The following is a 21,697-nucleotide window of genomic DNA, read 5'->3' on the forward strand; positions in this document are numbered from 1 at the left end:
TAAAAAGAAAGGTATAAACAAGAAATGTAAACAGTGAGCTACTTTATTTTGGTACTTGAGAGTAAAGTCACAGTAGAATATTGAAGTCTGTAATACTTGAGTGCTTCCTTCTGCTTCTGCCATTTATCTGTATTTCTGATAACCTGTCCTTATTCCTTTAACTGAAACTACTGTTGTAAGATTTTAATGGGATGTATCTTTAAATGTCATAGAATCTTAAAATTTTTATTATGGAAGATTCCACACATTTTCACATAAAAGTTTAGAGAACAACATGAAATATAATATGACATATTATGTTAACTTTAAGAAGTATCGAATCTTGGCCAATCTTATTTCATCTATACTGTAAAGCCTGAATACTTTTGAAGCAATTTCCAGACATATTTTATCTGTTAAATATCAATGTGTATGTCTTAACATATTGGAACACTTACCAAAAAAAACCTACAAAATTATGATACCTAGTAATTAGCAATAATTCCTTAATTCCAAATATCCATTAATATCCAATTAATTTTCATATATGTTTGAATATATCATAATATTTAAATGTTTATTTTTGATCCCAGAACCAAATAGTTTCTACACTTTGTAATTTACTAAAATTAAATCTCTCACCTCATTTCTCTCTCTCTATTTGCTGAATACTTTAGGTCTTAACATTTGCCCTATAGAGTTTCTGAACTTTGAGTGTACTTATTGGATAATCATGGAGTCTTTTCATGAGGTTCTCTGTTTCCCATATTTCCTTTGTCATGATTTCAACTGATAATTCTGATGAAAATTTAGAACTACAAGTTTGTGTTTTAACTTCATCAATCTTATACATTTCTGTCCTGTTTCACATACTGAAAATCACAGTCTTTAAAATATAAAAAATAATTTTATCCTATTCTTCCAAATACACAGAGCAGTTTCATAATAAAATGCTAGCACTATTGCTAACAATATGCTTATTAAAATAGAAAGCTTTTTCTATTTTTGCTGTTCTCTTTATCCATTTGGACTGCCCATTGGGGATGGACAATTAGGTGTTTGATTTCAAATTCATTTTGAATTGTTGCTAGTTGTGTGTCATTGCCTCCTCGTGGTGTGTTTATTTCATTATCATTTTAGTTTTTTATTGTTTATTTTTTAAATTTTAATTTTGCTTTTTAGTAATCAGCAGACTCGATATAATAAAATAATTTTGCTACACAATGATATATCTTAAAGAACAACTAATGATTATGACTGATTTTAGATTTCTTAGATTACTCATTGTTACAAATCAAGTAACAAAAATTCTTATAGAACTTTAAACTTCAGTTCTACTAGTAAAGAAGAGAAAATCCACGAATACCTACCAGGCCTTTAAGTGATGAGTTGTTAATATAGCTTAAAGGAAGCATTGTTATATGAAATTAAAGTAACTGACAAAAATCAATTACAGTCATCCCACATTATTTATTGATCATGTATTTGTGAATTTGCCTACTCACTAAAATATAATTGTGACTCTGAAATCAGTACTCTTGGGGCTTTATTGATTATTTATGGACATGCACAAAGTGGCAAAACATTTTATTTGAGTCCTCTACTGTAAGTTTTTAGCTGAGGTCCAACAAGGCAATGCTCTCCCTTCTTGTTTCAGCTGTCATATTGTGAACACGTGTCCTTTTAGTGGTCTTTTTTTTTTTTTTTTTGGTGATTTTCTAGTTAATATGGCTTCCAAACATAGGTATGAAGTCCTGCCCAGTGTTAAGTGCAAGAAAGCTGTGCTATGCCTTATGGAGAAAATATATATGTTGATTGGGTTCCTTCACACATGAGTTATAGTGCTGTTGGCCATGAGTTCAATGTTAATGTGTCAATAAAATATATCAATAAGGTGTCTTGAAACAGAAACAAACATGAAACAAATTTATCTATTGGTTGGTTTATGAAAATTTAGCCAAAAGAAGCTATCCTATATTTTCCACAGAAGCAGTGGTTCATAGCTACTTGATAGAATATAGGTATTGCAAATAACAAAAATCAACCATATTTTGATTATAGCGCACTTGAAAGGGATAAGTCCTATGGGAGAGGGAGAATTACATGGTGTTTACATTCAGCTTTGCTATTTTTAAATTTCTGGTGTGAAAGAATTCTTTTCTAGGACGAGTTATTTTTTGGATAGAGCCAATTTTTATCTCTCATAGATCTTAAACAAGTCATTTATAATTTTGACTTGACAAATCATTATTTTGCAGTTATAAATAGTTTTAAATCAAACTGTATTACCTCTGCTCAATTTTAATGATATTTGATTAATGGCAGCCCTGTGAGCCCATAAGTCTATACAATACCCCAAACTTGGATACTTTAAAAAATCTTACTTGACTTTACAAATCAGAAATTGGCTTTTTTTTCTTTAATGGGCCAATGGTAAATGTTTTAGGCTTTGTAGGAAATAACCTCCTCTTGAAAAGATGTAAGTATGCTAATTTGCCTCTGATTTCCTTCTTTTTTATTGGAATTTTAAGTGTTTACGGGATATAGTATGATAATTTCATACATGTCTACAGTATGTAATGATTCGGTAATAATTTCCTACCACTAAATATACATGAAAAGAAAAATGGGGAGTAAGCCCAGCCACTTATCATCTTTACTCATCAATCAGAAGGAATGGAGGGGCTAGGGTTGTGGCTCAGTGGTAGAGCACTTGCCTAGCATGTATGAGCACTGGGTTCAATTCTCGGCACCACATATAAATAAATAAAATAAAGGTCCATTGACAACTAATTTTTTTTTAGAGAGAGAGAGAGAGAGAGAATTTTAATATTTATTTTTTTTTTTTAGTTTTCGGCGGACACAACATCTTTGTTTGTATGTGGTGCTGAGGATGGAACCCGGGCTGCACGCATGCCAGGCGAGCGCGCTACCGCTTGAGCCACATCCCCAGCCCCTAAAAAAATTTTTTTAAAAAGGAATGGGAAACTAAAATTAATTGCTTATTTACTAAATACAAGACATTTTGTATAATTCCTTATATAATTTTCATGATAATCCTAAACAGAAAGGCATGCCCATTTCTTTTCATACATACAATCTAAGGCTCAATTAAGATAAAACTGCCCACTAGGATTTTCTGTGATGATGGAATTATTTTATATATTATGGTTGTTGAGTAGATGGAATAGGGCTAATGTAACTGAATTTTATTTTACTTAATTGTAATTTCAACTTAAATAATTATGTGTGGGTCATGATTACCATACTGAGCAGTGTAACTTGAGGAGCATAAGTAGCATACTCAGATTTACACAATAAATTCCATAACTATAATGCAGAAACAAGTTTTGTGCAACTCCTAAGCTTGTGTTTTTACATTATGCCACTCTGCCTCATCAATAAAAGTTATTTGTGAAGATGGTAAAATGGAATGGATGGAACTTACCCCACTAAATAGAAATTATATATAAGATACCTAGGTACTTTACTAGGTACATTAACTTTTAATCTACTATCTCAGTAAATTAGTATGCTGGGACACATGATTATAATTATCAATCAATACTCAAGAAAATATTTCATAATCTACACATTATTATTGTCATATTATAAAGTAACATAACTATACTTTGAAGACATTAAGATGTAGAAAAAAATTTCAGATGTTGTCATATTTCAGAAATGTTTTTCTTATATCTAGGGAATAGTGTCTTCAAAAGGAAGTTAAGATCTAGACATCTAGATGTTTTAAGAGTTGATATTTTTCAAATATTTAGTTTTTATTCATAATTTCTCAGGTTCATAGGTAAACATGCATTGGTTTTAATATTTTTAGATTTTTAAAAAATATTTAATTTTTAATTGTAGTTGGACACAATACCTTTATTTTATTTATTTTTATGTGGTGGTAAAGATCAAACCTAGGGCCTCACATGTGCTAGATGAGCGTTCTACCACTGAGCCACAACCCCAGCCTTATTTTTGGATCTTTCAAAAGTCAATGCAAACAAAACAGAAAAAGAAATAAAATGAATCATTTTTGCCTTTGTTTTTTTACAAAAACAACAACCACCATTCAAAAAGATATATACAAGAAACAACAAACTCCTTTCAGTGTATACAGTGGAGCCAAAATGGTTTCAGTATGGAGCCAGTCACAGGGAATGAAGTTGGCTAAGACTTTGGAAATAGGAGAGCCTGGAAAGACAGGAAGGGAGCCCATGAGATTCCTAAACCAGTGTTACTTTCTTGCCCCACCCCCAGTGTTTGGAGCTTTATTAGGTCACTAATGAATACAGTGCTGACCACAAGTGTGTGTGAGTTGTGGCCCTTCAAACCTACTTAATGGATAAAGAATAGGGCAGTTCTTAAATGACTGATCAGTTAGTCTTCAGACAAGGATACTGGACTGAGATTGGAACACCCATCCAACACAGCTTACCTTTCACATGTTCCTGGGAGGATTTAGGGTCCCAGACCTGGGAAGGCAGCTGAAAACACCATCTAGAATTCTCCAACTACATGGATAACTTTTCTTGCCATTTCAAGCAGGCTGTTTTGGAGCTTGGGTTCTGTTCTTGCACTTGCTGTTCTTCTTGCTGTTGAGGTGCAAGTATCACATGTACTCTTGAAAGTCACATTGATGCTCTTATTTATTGCCGACCACTCTGTTCTTCCATTCAGATTTCTGTTCTCAGTGGGGGCGAGTGGAGAAGAGAAGGTCATCTTCATCTAGGCTGAGCTGCATCTGTGGGGAGGGGAGGGTCTTAAGCTCCAACTACACCTTTGAGATGTTGGCCTCCAAAATATTCGTGTTTTCCCTTCCCCACCCATTTGATCTTGCTGGAGCCTGCTTCAGCCTGGGAAGGTTCCAGGAGCATCCTGGGCTGGCTGGGGAGGGCTGAGTGTCTGTTTAAGGAAACTGGGGATGTTTGCAAAGCTGTGCTCCTAACAGCTGCCTCTGACCAAGCCTGGTATTGCCCACCCAGTGACGTGAGCGGGAGTACCAGTGCAGTTGCACAGTTGCTGCTGCACATTGCTAGCCCTGCAAATGCTTTTGCTGTGAAAGTGGATTGCCCCTTTCAGGTCTTGAATCTTTTTCTGCAGGACATATTGCAGGAGACACTAGGGGCTCATGCTTGGGGACACTGTGGTGGCCCTCCACACCTTGTAAGGAGCTTATCAGGGTTGTGGGGCTGGATGAAAAGAAATTGCTTAAGTGATGCTGGCTGTAGTCTCTCGGTAGCCTGTGAGACTATCAACTCTACTGACTAGCAGAATATTTCTAGCAACACTGCTATACATGGCTCTGGAAATATACCCTAGAGCCCACTTCCACTCAGTGCAGATGGTAGCCTATGTTTTCAAGCTAATGTGGCCACCAGACACCCTCCAGTGCTACCACCACTACCACCCATGGAGTTGCTGCCACTTGTCATGAGGGGTCGGGGAATGATCCTCCACCTAGTGTAGATCTGTAGCCTGCTTGGCCGGGGGGACTCCAAAATTAGGCTGCTTTCTGCCATATAGAAACCAGTGGGGTAGGCACTGCTAAAGGTCTTGGAAAATGAATGGGTGACAGAATTTCTTCATTTTCACCTGAGTTGATGGGATGGAAAACCAGGCAGAATTTCTTGCACTGTTTATGGAGGAAAGCCTCTGTCCATAGCTCTCCACTCAGGGCTGCTGAGATCCATCTTACCTTGCAAGAAGCCAGCCCCAGTCAAGTCACTGACAAATTGCATCTCTATTGGAAGTGGAGGACTTGCTCCACCCATCACCCTTACCTCCAAGTCTAGGTGTTGGGAATATGGAAGAAGAACGGCTAGTGTGGAACTCAACTGAAGTGGACACCTTTGCTGTAGGTCTGTCTGGCTGAGGTCAAAGGAAGAAATGTTCCGATTGCCATTGCCAGTGCCCCAGGAGCCATAGCTGGCCAGGTAGTTCAAATGTGAATTTCCAAATTACAGTAGGGACAGGGACAGGCCCTTCCCCTTCCCCTTTGCCATAGGCATTAGAAACATCTTTTTAAAGTACAGGAGGTTCTTGAATTCTTTGTCCATGACCACAGGTGACATTCTCTGTGGCTGCTTCATTTTCTGCAGCAAATGGGGGCAGGGGGTGGGGGGGTGACAAGAGCAAGAAGTCAGTCTTAAATATATCCCTATTGCACATGAGCAGGGGGGTGAGGGGAAAGTGGCATGAAGTGTCTGCCCTAGAACAAAGGAGCATGCAAGGGTTTTGTGTGGGCCACAGCTTCATCCCCCTTCCCCACATGGACCATGTTTGGCCAGCAGGGGCACAGACCCTGCTGTGTGTAGTTCCTGGGGTGAGGCTGCCTAGGTCAGGTCTTGCTCATCACCCACCCACCATACTGGCAGCCAACCGCCCATCTCATCTTCCAGCTGAGGGAGTCAAGTTTCCTGTTTTAATATTTTTACTGATATCTGACTTAGGTATATAACAGAAATCTTGTAATTTTATTGGTGAATACCAACTGTGTATACACAACGGAATATTATTCAGCATTAAAAGAGAATAAAATCATGGCATTTGCAGGTAAATGGATGGAGTTGGAGAATAAAATGCTAAGCGAAGTTAGCCAATCCAAAAAAAAAAACAATTACCAAATGTTTTCTCTGATTTAAGGATGCTAAAAAAAAAAAAAAAGGATGCTGATTTATAATAGGGTTGGGGGTGGGGGGAATAGGAGGATTAGATGAACTCTAATTGATATATGCAAATTGTGTACTTCTATGATATACATGTTGTATTTATACATGTATGCAATGATTAAATCAAATTAAATAATATAACCATCACTTTACAGATGTCTTATTTTTCACATGGTGACAACATTTTAAATCTACTTTCTTGGCAATTTCAAATGTGCTATTTTTTAAATTTAGTTTTTAGGTGGACACAACATCTTTATTTTATTTTTTACGTGGTGCTGAGGATGGAACCCAGTGCCTCATGCAAGCTAGGCGAGCGCACTACCACTTGAGCCACATCCCCAGCTCAATTACTACACATAATAGTTATAGTCACCATGCTATACAATAGATTTCCAGAAATTATGCTTCTGGTCTAACTGAAAATTTGTATCTCTATCAACATCGTTATGTTTTCAGTATTGATTTTTTTCTTAGAATTGCTTTGGCTATTATTGTTATTTTATTCTTCTATGTGAATATTAGGTCTGTTTTTTCCAGTTCTATGAAGAATGACATTTGCATTTTAATGGTGATTGCACTGACTCTGTAGATCACTTTTGATAATAAAGCCATTTTAACAATATTCTACCTATCCATGAAATATAGGAGGTCTTTCCATATCCTAAAGTCTACCCCAATTTTTTCCTCACTCTTCTATAATTTTCACCATAGAGGTCCTTCACCTCTTGATATTATTTCAAAGTATTTTTGGTGGTTGATATTATAAATGGAATTCTTTTAATTTTTTTGTCAACGGACCTTTCATTTATTGACATGCGATGGGGAGAATAGAACTCAGTGCCCCACACGTGCTAGGCAAGCACTCTGCCCCTGAGCCACAACCCCATCCCTATAAATGGAATTTTTAAATTTAGTTCACTGTGAGTTCATTATTGATATAAAGAGATATTGATTTTTGTGTTGATTTTGTAACTTAACCACTTTACTCAATTTGTTTATTAGGTCTACATGTCTTCTGGTGAAATGTTTAGGATCTTCTAAGTATAGGATAACATCTGCAAGTAGGAATAATTTGTCTTCTTCCTTGCCCATTTGTATTCCATTTATTTCCTTCTGTTGACTAATTGCCTGGATAAAATTTCAAATATGTATTGAATAGGAGTGGTGAGGATGCACATTCTTGTCTTATTCTTTATTTTAGAGGAACTATTTTCATTTTTCCCTATTCAATATGATATTGGCTTTTAATTTGCCATGTATAGTTTTTTTTATATTGAGGTAAATTCCTTCTATCCCCAGTTTCTTCAGGGTTTTTCTTATGAAAGGGTGCTGTATTTCATTGAAGGCTTTCACCTCATCTATTGAGATGATCATGTGAGTCTTGCCCTTGATTCTCTTCATGTGGTGTGTTATGTTTATTGATTTGGATATGATGAACCAGTTTTGCATTGCTGGGATGAAGCCAACTTGATCATTATGTATAATCTTGTTATTATGTTGTCAAATACAATTTGATAATATTCTATTAAGGAATTTTGCAGGGTTGTTGCAAAGATTTTATCAAGAATATTGGAGTTTTCTTTCATTGAGGTATCCTTATCTGGGTTTGGTGTCAGTGATACTGGCTTTGTAAAATAAATTTGGAAAAGTTCCATCCATTTCTATTTCATAGAATAATTTGAGGAGCATTGGCCTCAGTTCTTCTTTAAAGGTCTGGAAGAATTCAACCAAGATACCATCTGGTCCAGGGGCTTATTTTGTTGGAAGGATTTATATTACTGCTTCAATCTCATTGATTGTTCTTGGTCTGTTTATAATTTACATCCTTGTTTCAATTTTGATAGGTTATTGATGTCTAGAAATTTATCTATTCTTCTAGATTTGACAAATTCATGGATTATAAATTTTCAAAATAGTCCCTAATTATCCTCTGCATTTCAGTGATATCTGTTGTGATATCTTCTTTTTTCCATCTCTATTTTTTTTTAATTTGGCTCTTCTCTCTCTTTTTTTACAGTTAATGGTTTGGCTAAGGAATTATCAATCTTGCATATCTTTTCAAAGCACCAACTATTTTTTTCAAATTGATCCTTTGTATTCTTTTATTCTCTATTTCATTAATTTTGGCTTTGATCTCAATTATTTCCTTTCTTTTACTGATTTCAAATCAGTTTGTTTTTGTTTTTCTAAGATGTAGAGATGTGTCATTGGGTTGTTTATTTGTATCTTTCTAAGTTTTTCATGTAGGCACTCATAATTACAGATGATCTTATAATTTCCTTAATATTAAGTGTCCTTGAAATTTGCAGATATTGTATCTTCATTCTCTCTTGATTTTAAGAATTTTTAAAATTTCTCCCAATATTTTTTCTAAGATCCTTCACCTTCACAAGTGTATTGTTCAACCTTTATGTTTATATAATTTCTGAAGTTTGTCTTGATGTTGATACTAATTTAATTTCACTATAATCTGATAAGATGCATGTAACTATTTCAACATTTTATATTTGAGAAGTCTAGCTTTGTGTCTAAAATGTGGTCTATTTTGGAGTAAGTTTTATTAGAAACAGAGAACAACCTGTTAGGTGAAATATTCTGTGGATATCCATTAAGTCCATTTGATTTTTAGTATGCTTTAGGTCTGAACCATCTTTGTTTTTTTTTTTTTTAATATTTATTTTTTAGTTCTCGGCAGACACAACATCTTTATTTTATTTTTATGTGGTGCTGAGGATCGAACCGAGTGCCCTGTGCATGCCAGGCGAGCGCACTACCACTTGAGCCACATCCCCAGCTCCACTGAACCATCTTTGTTGATTTGATGTCTTCATGACCTATTTATTGGTAACAAAAGTGTTTTGAAATAACCCAGTATAATTGTTTTGGGATCTGGGCCTTTATGTCAAGTAGTGTTTGTTTTATGTAACTGAGTGCATCAATATTTGGGACATAAATATTTACTATCATTATATTTTCCCATTTAATTATTCCATTTATAATATGTAGGGAGATTAATAAGTATCTTTCTCTGATTAATTTTGGATTGAATTTTGCTTCATGAGACAAAAGAGTAGACTCTCTTATTTGCTTTCAGTCTCCATTTGCATTGAGTATAATTTTGCATTCTTTCCCTTTAAGCCTATGGATGTCTTTGCCTGTGAGATATGTATATTGCAGGCAATACATGGGTGAATCTTGTTTTTTCTTAAATACAAATTATCAATCTATGCCTTTGAATTGGAGAATTGAGACCATTTACATTCAGTGTAATGATAGGGATGTCTTTATTATTTTAGTGATTTTGATTTATTCAGAGTGTTTTATTTAACCTAAATCTTACTGCATAAGTATTCTTCTAAAGAGACTTATTCTTTCCTGAGCACTCTTGTTTGTTTTTTAATCTCCTTCCATATGTGGGATTTATTTAAATATCTTCTGTAATGCTGACTTAGTATTCAAGAATTATTTTGTCTGTGCTTGTCTTGGATGACTTTCATTTCTCCTTTGATACTGAAGGATAACTCTGCTGCATTATGGAAATCTTGGTTGATAGTTTTTTTTGAGGGTTTCTTCTAAGAAATGTATGTGTAAAAATCATATAGTAGTCTGTACAAATAACAATAAGTGTTGGCAAGGATGTGGGGAAAAAGGTACACTCATACATTGCTGGTGAGATTCAAAATTGTTGCAGCCAACATGGAAAGCAGTGTGGAGATTTCTTAGAAAACTTGGAATGGAACTGCCATTTGACCCAGCTATCCCACTCCTCGGTCTATACCCAAAGGACTTAAAAACAGCATACTACGGGGATGCAGCCAAATCAGCGTTTATAGCAGCATAATTTACAATAGGAAAATTGTGGAACCAACCTAGATGCCCTTCATCAGATGAATAGATAAAGAAAATGTGGTATATATAAACAGTGGAATATTTCTCAGCATTAAAAGAGAATAAAATAATGGCATTTGCAGATAAATGGATGGAGTTGGAGAGTTACCATAATTGCTAAGTGAAGTAAGCAAATCCCCAAAACAAAAAATGCTAAATGTTTTCTCTGATATGAGGATGCTGATCCATAATGGAGATGAGGGGAGCATGGGAGGAATGGACAAACTTTAGATAAGGCAAAGTAGAGGGAGGGAATGGGAGGGGCATGAGGGTAGGAAAGATGGTGGAATGAGATGGACATCATTACACTAAATATATGTATGAAGACATGAATGGCATGACTCTGCTTTGTGTACAACAAGAGATATGAAAAATTGTGCTCTATATGTGTAATATGAATTGTAATGCATTCTGCTGTAATAGATAACAAATTAAAATTAAAGAAAAGAATCAGTGAGTAATATCCACAGCTTACTGTTTTGTAAATTAGGATACATAAAATGCTATTAGGACAAAATATTATGGTATCCAGTACCATATCAACAGTACAAAATGTATTCAAGTATTCTTGAATGTATTTCAAGAGTACAAAAAATATGTTGGTAACACTTGGTATTCATGAGTAGCCACATTTTGGGTAGATGAGGCTATATCTAATTAAAGCCTGAACTAAGGTAAAATTTTTCAAAAGAATATTTGTAATGACAATTCAAACTAGAAGGATAAAGATAATGGTAGTCATTTAGTGAGCTTTCAAAAAGTGCAGCTTCTATATTGATTGTTTTACATGCTACATTTCATTTAGCACTCATTGCAAGTGATTAAACATTAGTCCTATTTCACATAATGAAATTAAAAACTACAGGAATTAAAGAATTGCAGGTATATACTTTTCTGAGATTTTACTTCATATGTATCACCTTTTTTCAGTGTTGATAGAAAAATTTAGACAAGAGCATGCTAGGCAAGTGTATTAGATTTATGTCACTATCTCAAAATACCTGTTGAAAATCAACTTAAAAGAAGGAAAACTTTATTTTGGCTCAGGTTTCCTTCACTTGACCCAGTTGCCTTCAGACCCATGACAAAGGAAAGCTGCTCACTATGTGGTGGCCAGGAAGCAAATAGAGAGAAACTGTAAGGGACAATTGTCTGAATATACACTTCAAGGGCAGACTTCCAATGACCTTCCTCAACTAGACCCACCTCTCAATTGTTGCACGACCTCCCAATTGTTACAAAAGTGGGCAACCAAACTTTTAGCACATGGTGTTATGGTTTGTATGTGAGGGGTCTTCCCAAATCTCCCTAATTAATGCAGGAATTTTCATAGGTGAATTACTTGAATTTTCAGAGCTATAACTAATCAGTCCATCGTAATTTAAATGACTAGGTGATAATTGTAGACAGGTAAAGTGTGGCTGGAGAAGATGGGTTACTAGGACATAACCTGGAAGGGTACATCTTCCCTGTGGCCCCCTCCCCTATCTCACTCTGCTTCCTGACTCCATCATGAGCTGAGCAGCTTTCCTCACCTTGGGCCCAGAGCAATGAAGTTGGTAATTTGTGGACTGAGAGGTCTGAAATCATGAGCCTAAATAAACTTTTCCTCCTCTAAAAAACAAAAAAAGAAATCAAAAGTGATATATTTTGGAAGGCAGGAATTCTTAATATATTTATTTATTTATTTATTTTAGGGAGAGAGAGAGAAAATTTTTTAATATATATTTCTTAGTTTTCGGTGGACACAACATCTTTGTTTGTATGTGGCGCTCAGGATCGAACCCAGGCCGCATGCATGCCAGGCAAGCGCGCTACCGCTTGAGCCACATCCCCAGCCCTCTTAATATATTTAAGGGAAAACAATAGTGTTCCTGAGATGTCCCCCATATTTATTAAGAAATGGAAGCTGAGTAGATTTTCAAATTAAAAGTGCTTTTTAATATTTCTTTCTCAGATGGGAAAGCTGACAACCATGCCAGCAGGTCTCATGTATGCATCTGTAAGTGTACGTGTGTCCAGGGAAGAGGAATACAAAAAGAAGCTAATGAGACCAGACCAGGTAAATTGCCTACAAAAGTTTATGGACCTTACATAATGTAAAGACAATGCAAAATCTCTGTGGTCGTTGTGGTGATGGTTGTTGTTTCATTTACCTTCATAATAAATGTATTTGAAATCTGTTAGGTCTGTTTGATAAGTTGAAAGAAATAATATCTCTAAATAGTATATTTAACACAAACATCAAAAACTCTAACTTCAGTGAAAAGTATTTGGTGATTTTTCTTAATGAATAATTTATATTACTACAAGGTCTCATACCTTCTAAGCAGCATGACTTTTCTTTCTTGAAAAACTTATATAGATATATCCAGTATTACAATGTCTCTCAATCATTATATCAGTTTTAGAAGGGATACTAGATGTTTTCTAGTTCAGTCTCCTGTATGGCATTATAATCCCCTCTACAGTAGTCACACTCAGTGGCCACTTATCTTCTATATGTATAAATCTCTGCATAAAAGAATCTAAGGAACACGTTCCATTTTCTGGATGCTCTCATTCGACTTAAAGTCTGTTAGTCAGCTTTCTGTCACTGTGATCAAAATATCTGACAAGAACAACTTGAGGGTTGGGGTTGTGGCTCAGTGATAGAGTGCTCGCCTAGCAAGCACAAGGCACCGGGTTCAATCCTCAGCACCACATAAATGTAAAATAAAGATATTGTATCCACCTAAAAGCTTAAGAATAAATATTTTTTTAAAAAGAACAACTTGAGGAAATTTTTATTTTAATGTCACATTTCACAGGTCTCAATCCATGGTCAGCCAACTCCATTGGTCTGGGCTGGAGGTAAGGCAGGACATCACGGCAGAAAGGCACAGTATACTAATGCTGTCACCTCATGGCATCCCGGAAGCAGAGAGACCAAAGGACCAGAGACAATATATAATGGCCAAAGACAGGCCTGCAGTGGCCTGTGTCCTCTAACCACCTCACATCTGCCTAAAGTTATCACCCTGTAATCCATGCAGATTATTAATCCTTTAAATGGATTAATCCACTGTTGATGTTACAGTTCTCATCATTACCTAGAAACCCCACCTCTGAACCTTTCTTCATTGAGGATCATGCTTTTTAATATAATATGAGCTTTTTAGGGAAAATTTCTAAATCTAAATCATAATAAGGTTCTTCCTTATGTCAAATATAAACCTGCCACTTAATAATTACTACCATTGGTGCTGTATCTCATTATTTGACATTGTAAATAAAACATCTCATTTCTCTTCCGAAAAGAGATGTCAGTTTTATCTTAAATGATTTTGTGTCTTAGCCTGTCATCTTTGTGATAAATACCTGAGGAAAGGTTGATTTTGGTTCATGGTTTCAGAGGTTTTAGTCTGGTCAACAGACTCCATTGCTTTGGACCTGAGATGAGACATAACATCATGGTAGAAGGGCATAGCAGAGGAAAGCTGCTTGGCTCATGACTGTTGGAAAGCTTAGAGAGAGAAAAAGGGGCCAGGGTCAGATATTGTCCCCAAGGGCAAGCCACCATGACCTTTTGTCTCCAAACATGCCCTCCTTGCCTACAGTTCCCCCCACCTCCTGGTAGTCCATTAAACTGTCAAAGGTTTAATTCACTGATGAGGTCAGAGTTTCTACTCTAATTGCTTCCCCAAAGCCATACATCTGCACATTGCTTCATTGGAGATCAAGCCTTCAACACATGACTCTTTGGGTGATACTTTATATCCATACCATAACATTTTGCTTCCTAGATGAAAATATTAATTGCTTTAATTATTCCTCATTTCATAGCTTTTAGTTCCTTCATTGTCATTATCACTCTATGCCACACATGTTCTGGATGGTTAATGTTTTCTTTAGATATATTTTGACTACTGCAGGATAGAATCAAACATTTTCTCCTGTTGTAGTATTACATTTGTATTAATGCTGCCTAAGATCATACTATTTTTATATTTATTTTTGTTTGGAATTCTCAAAATCACTGTTCTCTTAAATAGACTTTGACCATGACATAGTGAATTGCAGTTTTCTAAGTCACTAACCTTTTCACATAGGCTGCTGGTAAGCTGTGTCATGTCCCATTCTATACTTACACTTTTGGATTTATTTGCCCTAGTTGCCAGGTGTATGATGCCTCTCTAAATTTCATCTTGTTGATCTGGCCCACCATACTTACTTGTTGAGCTTTTGATGTGATTATGGATTCTGTTCACTACTATGCTATTTATATCTACCTGTCTGAAGTCACACCTAAGATTTGTCTACGTACTTAGTGATGTATTCATAAGTCATACAGGTCTGAGTCTGAACTCTGACTCTACCAATAAACTGCTAGATGATATTGGGTAGAAATCTTAATGGTGACATAAATATTCTGTTGTATAAATGTATCACTATCAAATGCAAAAATTTCATAGATTTTTGGAAATTGAGAGTGCTTCCAGTAATTTTGCTATTATACCATGCTTATTTAACCACTTGCTAACTAAATCTTTGTATACATCTGTAATTGTTTCCTTATGATGAATTTCTAGAAGCAGAAGTATAGGAATGGTGGCACAAAAACTGATATATTGGCAAGCTAATGTGCAAAACTGAGATATTCACATATTACAGAAAAATAAAAGATTTCCTGAGTTCCCTTCGAGTTTGTGTAAAGTTCCCTTTGAGTTTGGTTTTAAGCATTGAGTAAAGTGTTATTATTTTTCATTAGCAGTCTTGGATAGATTCTCTACTCTACCTACTTGCTGACTCTCAGTTTTCTTTCTCTTTATTAATCTCAGAAGGATGATATTTTTAAACCTTACTTGACACTCCCATATTTGGGCAGCTCAAAAATCTAAGTAGGAAGATAAATAACTGACGTTTGTTCCTAATAGCTAAATTCACATATTTCTGAATTTTAAAGTAAATAAGTGCATCTTTACTATATTATGGATATATGGGGTTGTAGCTCACAGTGTTTTCCTAGCACATGTGAGGCACTGGGTTCGATGCTCAGCATCACATAAAAATAAATAAATACAATAAAGGTACTGTGTCTTTGTATAACTAAAAATATTTTTTAAAGTATCAGTATGCTCCTGCCTTATTAAGTGCCATATAGTGAACATAAATAAATCCCCCTTTATTAGAAAACTCTTCAGGACCACAGAGTAATCATTTTTGACCTTGAAAATTGCAGTATTCAGGTCAGTAAAATGACTGGTAATTAGGCTGCATTAGGTAGCCAGACACATACATAAATGGACACTTTTTTTAAAATCCCTCTGACATGAGCTTTACTTATTTTCTTGCCATTTGCTTCTTTTCACCAAGAAATAACTGAGAAAAATATTGATTTGAAGTTTCTAGTTACTTTGGTTCAATTTAATTTAAAACGTGGTTTTATAGCTTACTGGATCTAATCATGATTTCTAACTGAGTACAAATAGATTGTGTTTATACAGTAAGTGGCATTTAAGGCCAAGGCCTCCAATTTATAGTGAGAATATTCTCTCAGTAGAAACTGTAGTAACATGATACTGGCTGCTTCTTAAAATTCTAACAATAGAAATGATATCCTTTTATATAAACCTTTCAACTATGCTTGAATGCCCATGTCTAAGAAGAAAATATTATAAAGCACTGGTTCTTAATCATTCTTACCCCTTTGAGAATCTGATGAAAAATTTAAATGTACTTCCTAGAAAATGCATATATAAAATTTTGCTTACAACAGACCACAAATAAAAAACTTTTTTCTTTAAACTCTTTATCTAATGTATGCTGGGATATAAATTAAGGATCAGGAGATTACCATGAAGATAGGGAAAAGAATAAGAACAATGTTTAATAATGTTTGGAATTGAAGAATGTAAAAGTATACAGGGGCCATGATGGACATTTAAGTAAATAATTTTGCCCACTCTAACACCAGTACATCCACATACACAGTCTCTTTCTAGGGAAGAAGGAAACTTTCCTTACCTGTAACATACCTGCTTTTTATATATAATATGTATTTTAATATAAAATATGCATGTCTGACCCTCCTATTCATACATAGTTGCCAACTTGGTTAATTTAAATCCCAACATTAGTCTGGAAAGAGAAACATTAACTCTTTAGTCCTAGTATGGGTAATAAAGGGCCATTTAATGGTAACACAAGACTTTTCAACCTACTACTGGAAATTTTGTGAAGCTGATACTGTCCATTTGTCTTTATTTTAATGTTTTGAATTTATAGGCAAAATTGTATTTACCTCATACAACATGATATTTTGACATATATATATATCTATCTATCTCATGGAATGCCTAAATCTGATTGTTAACATATTTATTATCTACCGTAATTATGATTTTTTTTAATGATGAGAACTCTTTACACCAACTCTCTGAGCATTTTTAAGAATATAACATATTATTAGCTATTATGTTTGTTCTTGGTACAGGATGAAATCCAATGACATTAATCATCTAGTTCCCTTGATGTTGATTTGTAAACTTGGTTCTCCCCAATTATATCTTCACCCAATTTCAAAGGAAGATGCTATACTCTGAACATAAAAGCAAAAATTTTTTTTTTTTACTTTTATAAAGTAAGATTTTACCTTAAATTTTTTCATCATTCTATTATGTTTATATTTGGTTTTATTGAATATTGACTAGCATTAAAAGCCTATTCATATAATATATGAAAGGTATAAGAACCAGCAGTACTAGTATGATAATGAATAACCATGTACCTACCACCCAATTTCAATGAAAAACAAAACAGTATCCCCTGGGTACCTATCCTGGTTCATTCAGGTATAACCACTACTCTGAATTCTTACTATTCCCTTCTTTTATAATTTTACCTTATATGTTTGCATGGCTAAACAATTTGGGAATTTTTGGTTTTACATGTTTGACTGTATATTGATAGAAACATGCCTACATGCCATTTATGCATCTTTGCTTATTTTTTTATTTTTGCTTAACATACTCCTGAAATTAGTCCATATTTTTCCATATGACTCTTATTTTTCTATTTTCTCTAATTTTTAATATTCCAGTGTATGGATATATTCCAATTTACACATTTTTGTGTTCATGGACATTTAGGTTGTTTAAAGATTTTTACAATTATAGTTTTGCTATGAATAATAATATATATATACCCCTAAGTATGTAAGTATGGTAGTTGCTTCTATATATACCTAGAATTAGAGCCACTGGGTCAAACTATATGTGGTATCACTTAATTTCTGGCCTCTTGGGTCCCTAGTCTGACTAACCTTTTTACCACATCATCTCTGTATTTAAGATGGAAATTTTATCAACAATCTTAGTTGTTTTTAGGAGGAAGATGGATAAGTATTCCTATTCTCTACTATGCAGGAAAAGGCAATCCAGTTATTTTATGTTCTTGACATGAACATTTTTCTGCCTTCAGCTCCCCATATATACTGCACCACCTCTCCAATCTAAATATGTTGAAGAGCAGCCTGGTCATTTACAGATGGCCTTTGCATCCATCCGCACTACAACTGGTCATTACATTGGCTGGTGCAAGGTAAGTCTATTCTGATAAGTGGTTTTGTATTAACATTTCAGCTTAATTTCCAGTTATCTACTGATGTGTAAAAATCTACCCCTAAAACTTAGTAGCTTGAAACAGGAAGTGATATCTCTCATGCTTTTGTAGGTCAGGGATTTGATCAGAATTCAGACAGAGAATTCTTCTGTTGCATGTGATATTAACAGAGGCCATTTGTGGTATTTATCTGGCCAATGGGCTGATCTGGATTGTACAAGACAGCTTTATTTGCATCTCTGGATCCTTGACAAGGATGGATGGAAGATCTGTCATGATCTCTTAAGCATGATGGCCTCTAGGTAGACAACTTTACATGGCAAGTTCAGGACTCCTTATGACAAAGTGTTATTTACCTCCTACATGAAATTCTGAGATTACTTCTAAATTATTCCTTATTTAAGTGAGCAAAATATTGTTCACTTGAGGTTGGCAGCTATTAGGCCAAATAGAATTAATCAGACTTTGATGCTTTAGCCTTGAATAAGCAGTGTTCAGCAGCAGAATGGTGGAATAAGCTGATAGAACACTGATATTTCATTATCATCATATAAACATTGTATTTATATGAGCATCTCCAATGTGAGTTTCTTCATGATAATATTGGTATATTGTTTTCATCATTCTGACCTAATACCCATACAGTTTTTCCCAAATGTAGCCTGATTGTGAACCTTTGTGCTTTTTAGTTTCTAATCCATTCCTTTTAAACCGAAAATTCTAATGAGCTTAGGAAAAATAATGTGTCCTCATGTAAAATACCAAATCAATGAACACTGGTCATTCCAGATGATATTTCAAACATCTGATGAATATATGGAATTATTTTTTGAAAAATTTTCCTTGTCATATATTTCTAATGGTACTAGTTGTACTGCATTCTCTTAATACTTTGATCTCTGATGGAAATATCTTAAGTAATTATGGTCTGAATCATGCTCCCATGGCTATATGCCAATAGTCAGATGATTCAGATTTAAAATCTCCTGAGACCTAATTTTCTGTAGTGTTCTCAGATGTGTCTTCAGTGAGGTAAATTGTCCCTGAGAGGTCTTTAAATTGGTGTTGTAACTCTCAACCGTTTTAAGACGGAAAGAACATTTTGCTGTTGATATGCTAAAACAAATAGGTTGAAGAAAAACATTTTCAAATGTATTTAATCTTCAATATAAATAACTTTTACTCTTTAATTTTTCCATAAAAAACATAATCTATTTTTTAAAAAATTTTGTCTGCCCCAAATTGCATTCTGCATGAAACCTATAATCATGTAGACCAAATTCATACTTCTACTCTGTAGTGTTTTGAAATTTAGGTGGCAGTGCCCCCCTGTGGTACAAATGAATTCCTAAACTCAGCTAAGGAATTTTTCCTTAAGACTTATGGTTAAATGATTTCCAATCAACTGGTCAACAGGTATTTTAATGTTCAAAATGAAATTTTCTTAAGAAAGTCCATAAAGAGAAGTAGCACAGTAGCAGTTAGGTCTGTGTTGGTTTGCATAACCTTAAACCAGGATGAACAGGATGAATCTCTGCAAAGATCAATCTGAGACAAAATTACTAGATCAAGATCTCAATACCAATAACTTTTTTTTCCCATCTATTATAATTATCTCTGTTTTTATGATTTGAAAAATCTCCCTTGCTCTTGTTTTTAATCCCATGGTTTTGTAGCACCTAGTTCAGAGAAGGAGTTTGGTTTGTGTTTTCTGATTTATACAGCATGATTATGAGTAAGTCATTTTGTGACATCAATTTTATTCTAATGTAAATAGAGTAATACCCACCACACAATAAATATGTATAACAGTATTTTTTGCATTAAAACAAATTAGTTAAAAACAGGTAAAAGGAAAGGCTTGCTTTAAAGCTTTAATCCCTCCAGTGGGTTAATATGATTTTGTTGATGTAGAATTTATGTTCTTATTTAAAAATTAGATGGATACTAGTCAGAGTAGAATGATTTGTATCCTGAAGTAAATGCCTTATTTGTGTTTTCCTTATACTAATGCAAACTAAGAAAAAAAAAGATGATGAAGCTCTTTTGTTTAGGTTTTTCCCTGTTTTTGTTTTTTCTCTACAAATCATTCTGTTGTTGCTATTGTATCTTTGTTAATCAGATGTTGCTTCTATGCTGAAATATACCTCCCTTCATGTTTTATTCAAATTCCATTTATTTCTCTAGGCAATTATAAAAGAAGATTATAAATCTTTACATTTTTTTCAATATCTTTTCTGTGAACTGCTCTGATTAGTTTATAGACATTACTTTACCCACTTATATGAGGAAAATAGTAAACAGGTATTATTCATGTTAAATAGAATGAGAAGCAGAAAATGAAGAGAAGCTAAGTTAAGCAAGTATCTTCATTGTGAATGAATTAAAAGGCTGAATTTATATTTTGATGTAATGCTAAGTGAACTTTTTCATATAATATCAAAAATACGGGCTACTTGATCTGATTATCAGAAGCTTCAAAAATGTAGTTATCCTTTTATCTCCCTTTTATTCCCAGGGTGTTTATGTCTTTGTGAAAAATGGAATAATGGATACAGTACAGATTGGAAAAGGTAACTGAACCATCCATAATTGGAAATGTTCTATTATGTTTTTAATATGCAGTATTTAAATGTGAGAAAAATAAGCATGGTATCCTATTCCATTATTATGTTTTTACCAATTCAGAAGATATTCTATATTTTACTGATAATAATAACAAAGCAATAAATATCTACTATTTATTTAGCTATTATTATATACTAAATAATTATATAAAGTATTTTACATAATTTTTCTCATAATTCTGTGAGTGTTGGCATTATAAGTATAGTATTTATATTTTGCAGATGAAGATGCTGAGGTTGGAAAGATTAAGTAGGTTACCAAAGTCATACAGTTAGTAAGTGGAACTAGCCCCAGTCAAACAGATCTTTTTTAACTGTAAAGTCCACATTATGTTCTTAAAAAGTATAAATTAAAAATATTTCTTCATTGTTGCTAATTAGTTTTAAAAAATGTTATTTGCAGCTGTGTGTGTTTGTGCACACCTGTAATCCCAGTGCCTCAGGAGGCTGAGACAGGAAGATCACAAGTTTGAAGCCAGAGTGGGCAAGTTAGCAAGAGCCTCTGCAATTTAGTGAGACCCTGTTTCAAAATAAAAATAAATAAAAGGGACTTAGGGTGTAGGTTAGTAATAGAGTACCTCTGGATTCAATTCCCAGTACCAAATGAAAGTGTTATTTTCTATTAAAATGGATAGTATTTTGCTATCAATTGCTGGAAAGTGATAATAGTAGTCAACCTGCAATATATATAAGCTACTGTCAGAAATTAATTATATTTGACTCTTCAGCTCATTAATAGTGTTTTGGCAGCAGGTGTAGGTTTCTAATATTCTTGGCATATACCAGTTGTCAGAATAAATATTCATTAGACAGAGAGATCACCTAAAAATTTAAGTATCATCCTGAAGTTGATGACCTGTATTGGAATTTAATATGTTGAGAATTCAAAATTATTTCCCTCATTAATCTTGAGGAATATGA

At 34.2% G+C, this 21,697-nt stretch overlaps 1 protein-coding gene across 1 annotated transcript in view; it reads left to right on the forward strand.

Moving 5' to 3' along the window:
* The window catches only part of Apool (apolipoprotein O like), a 74,901-nt gene that overhangs the window by 19,037 nt on the left and 34,167 nt on the right, over positions 1 to 21,697 (forward strand). Inside the window, exons 2-4 of the mRNA XM_027932468.2 lie at positions 12,505 to 12,609; positions 18,009 to 18,128; positions 20,668 to 20,722. Coding sequence (XP_027788269.1) covers positions 12,505 to 12,609; positions 18,009 to 18,128; positions 20,668 to 20,722 — 280 coding nt within the window. The remainder of the gene's footprint in view (positions 1 to 12,504; positions 12,610 to 18,008; positions 18,129 to 20,667; positions 20,723 to 21,697) is intronic.

Source organism: Marmota flaviventris, chromosome X (genome assembly GCF_047511675.1).
Source record: "Marmota flaviventris isolate mMarFla1 chromosome X, mMarFla1.hap1, whole genome shotgun sequence".
Lineage (NCBI taxonomy): Eukaryota > Metazoa > Chordata > Mammalia > Rodentia > Sciuridae > Marmota > Marmota flaviventris.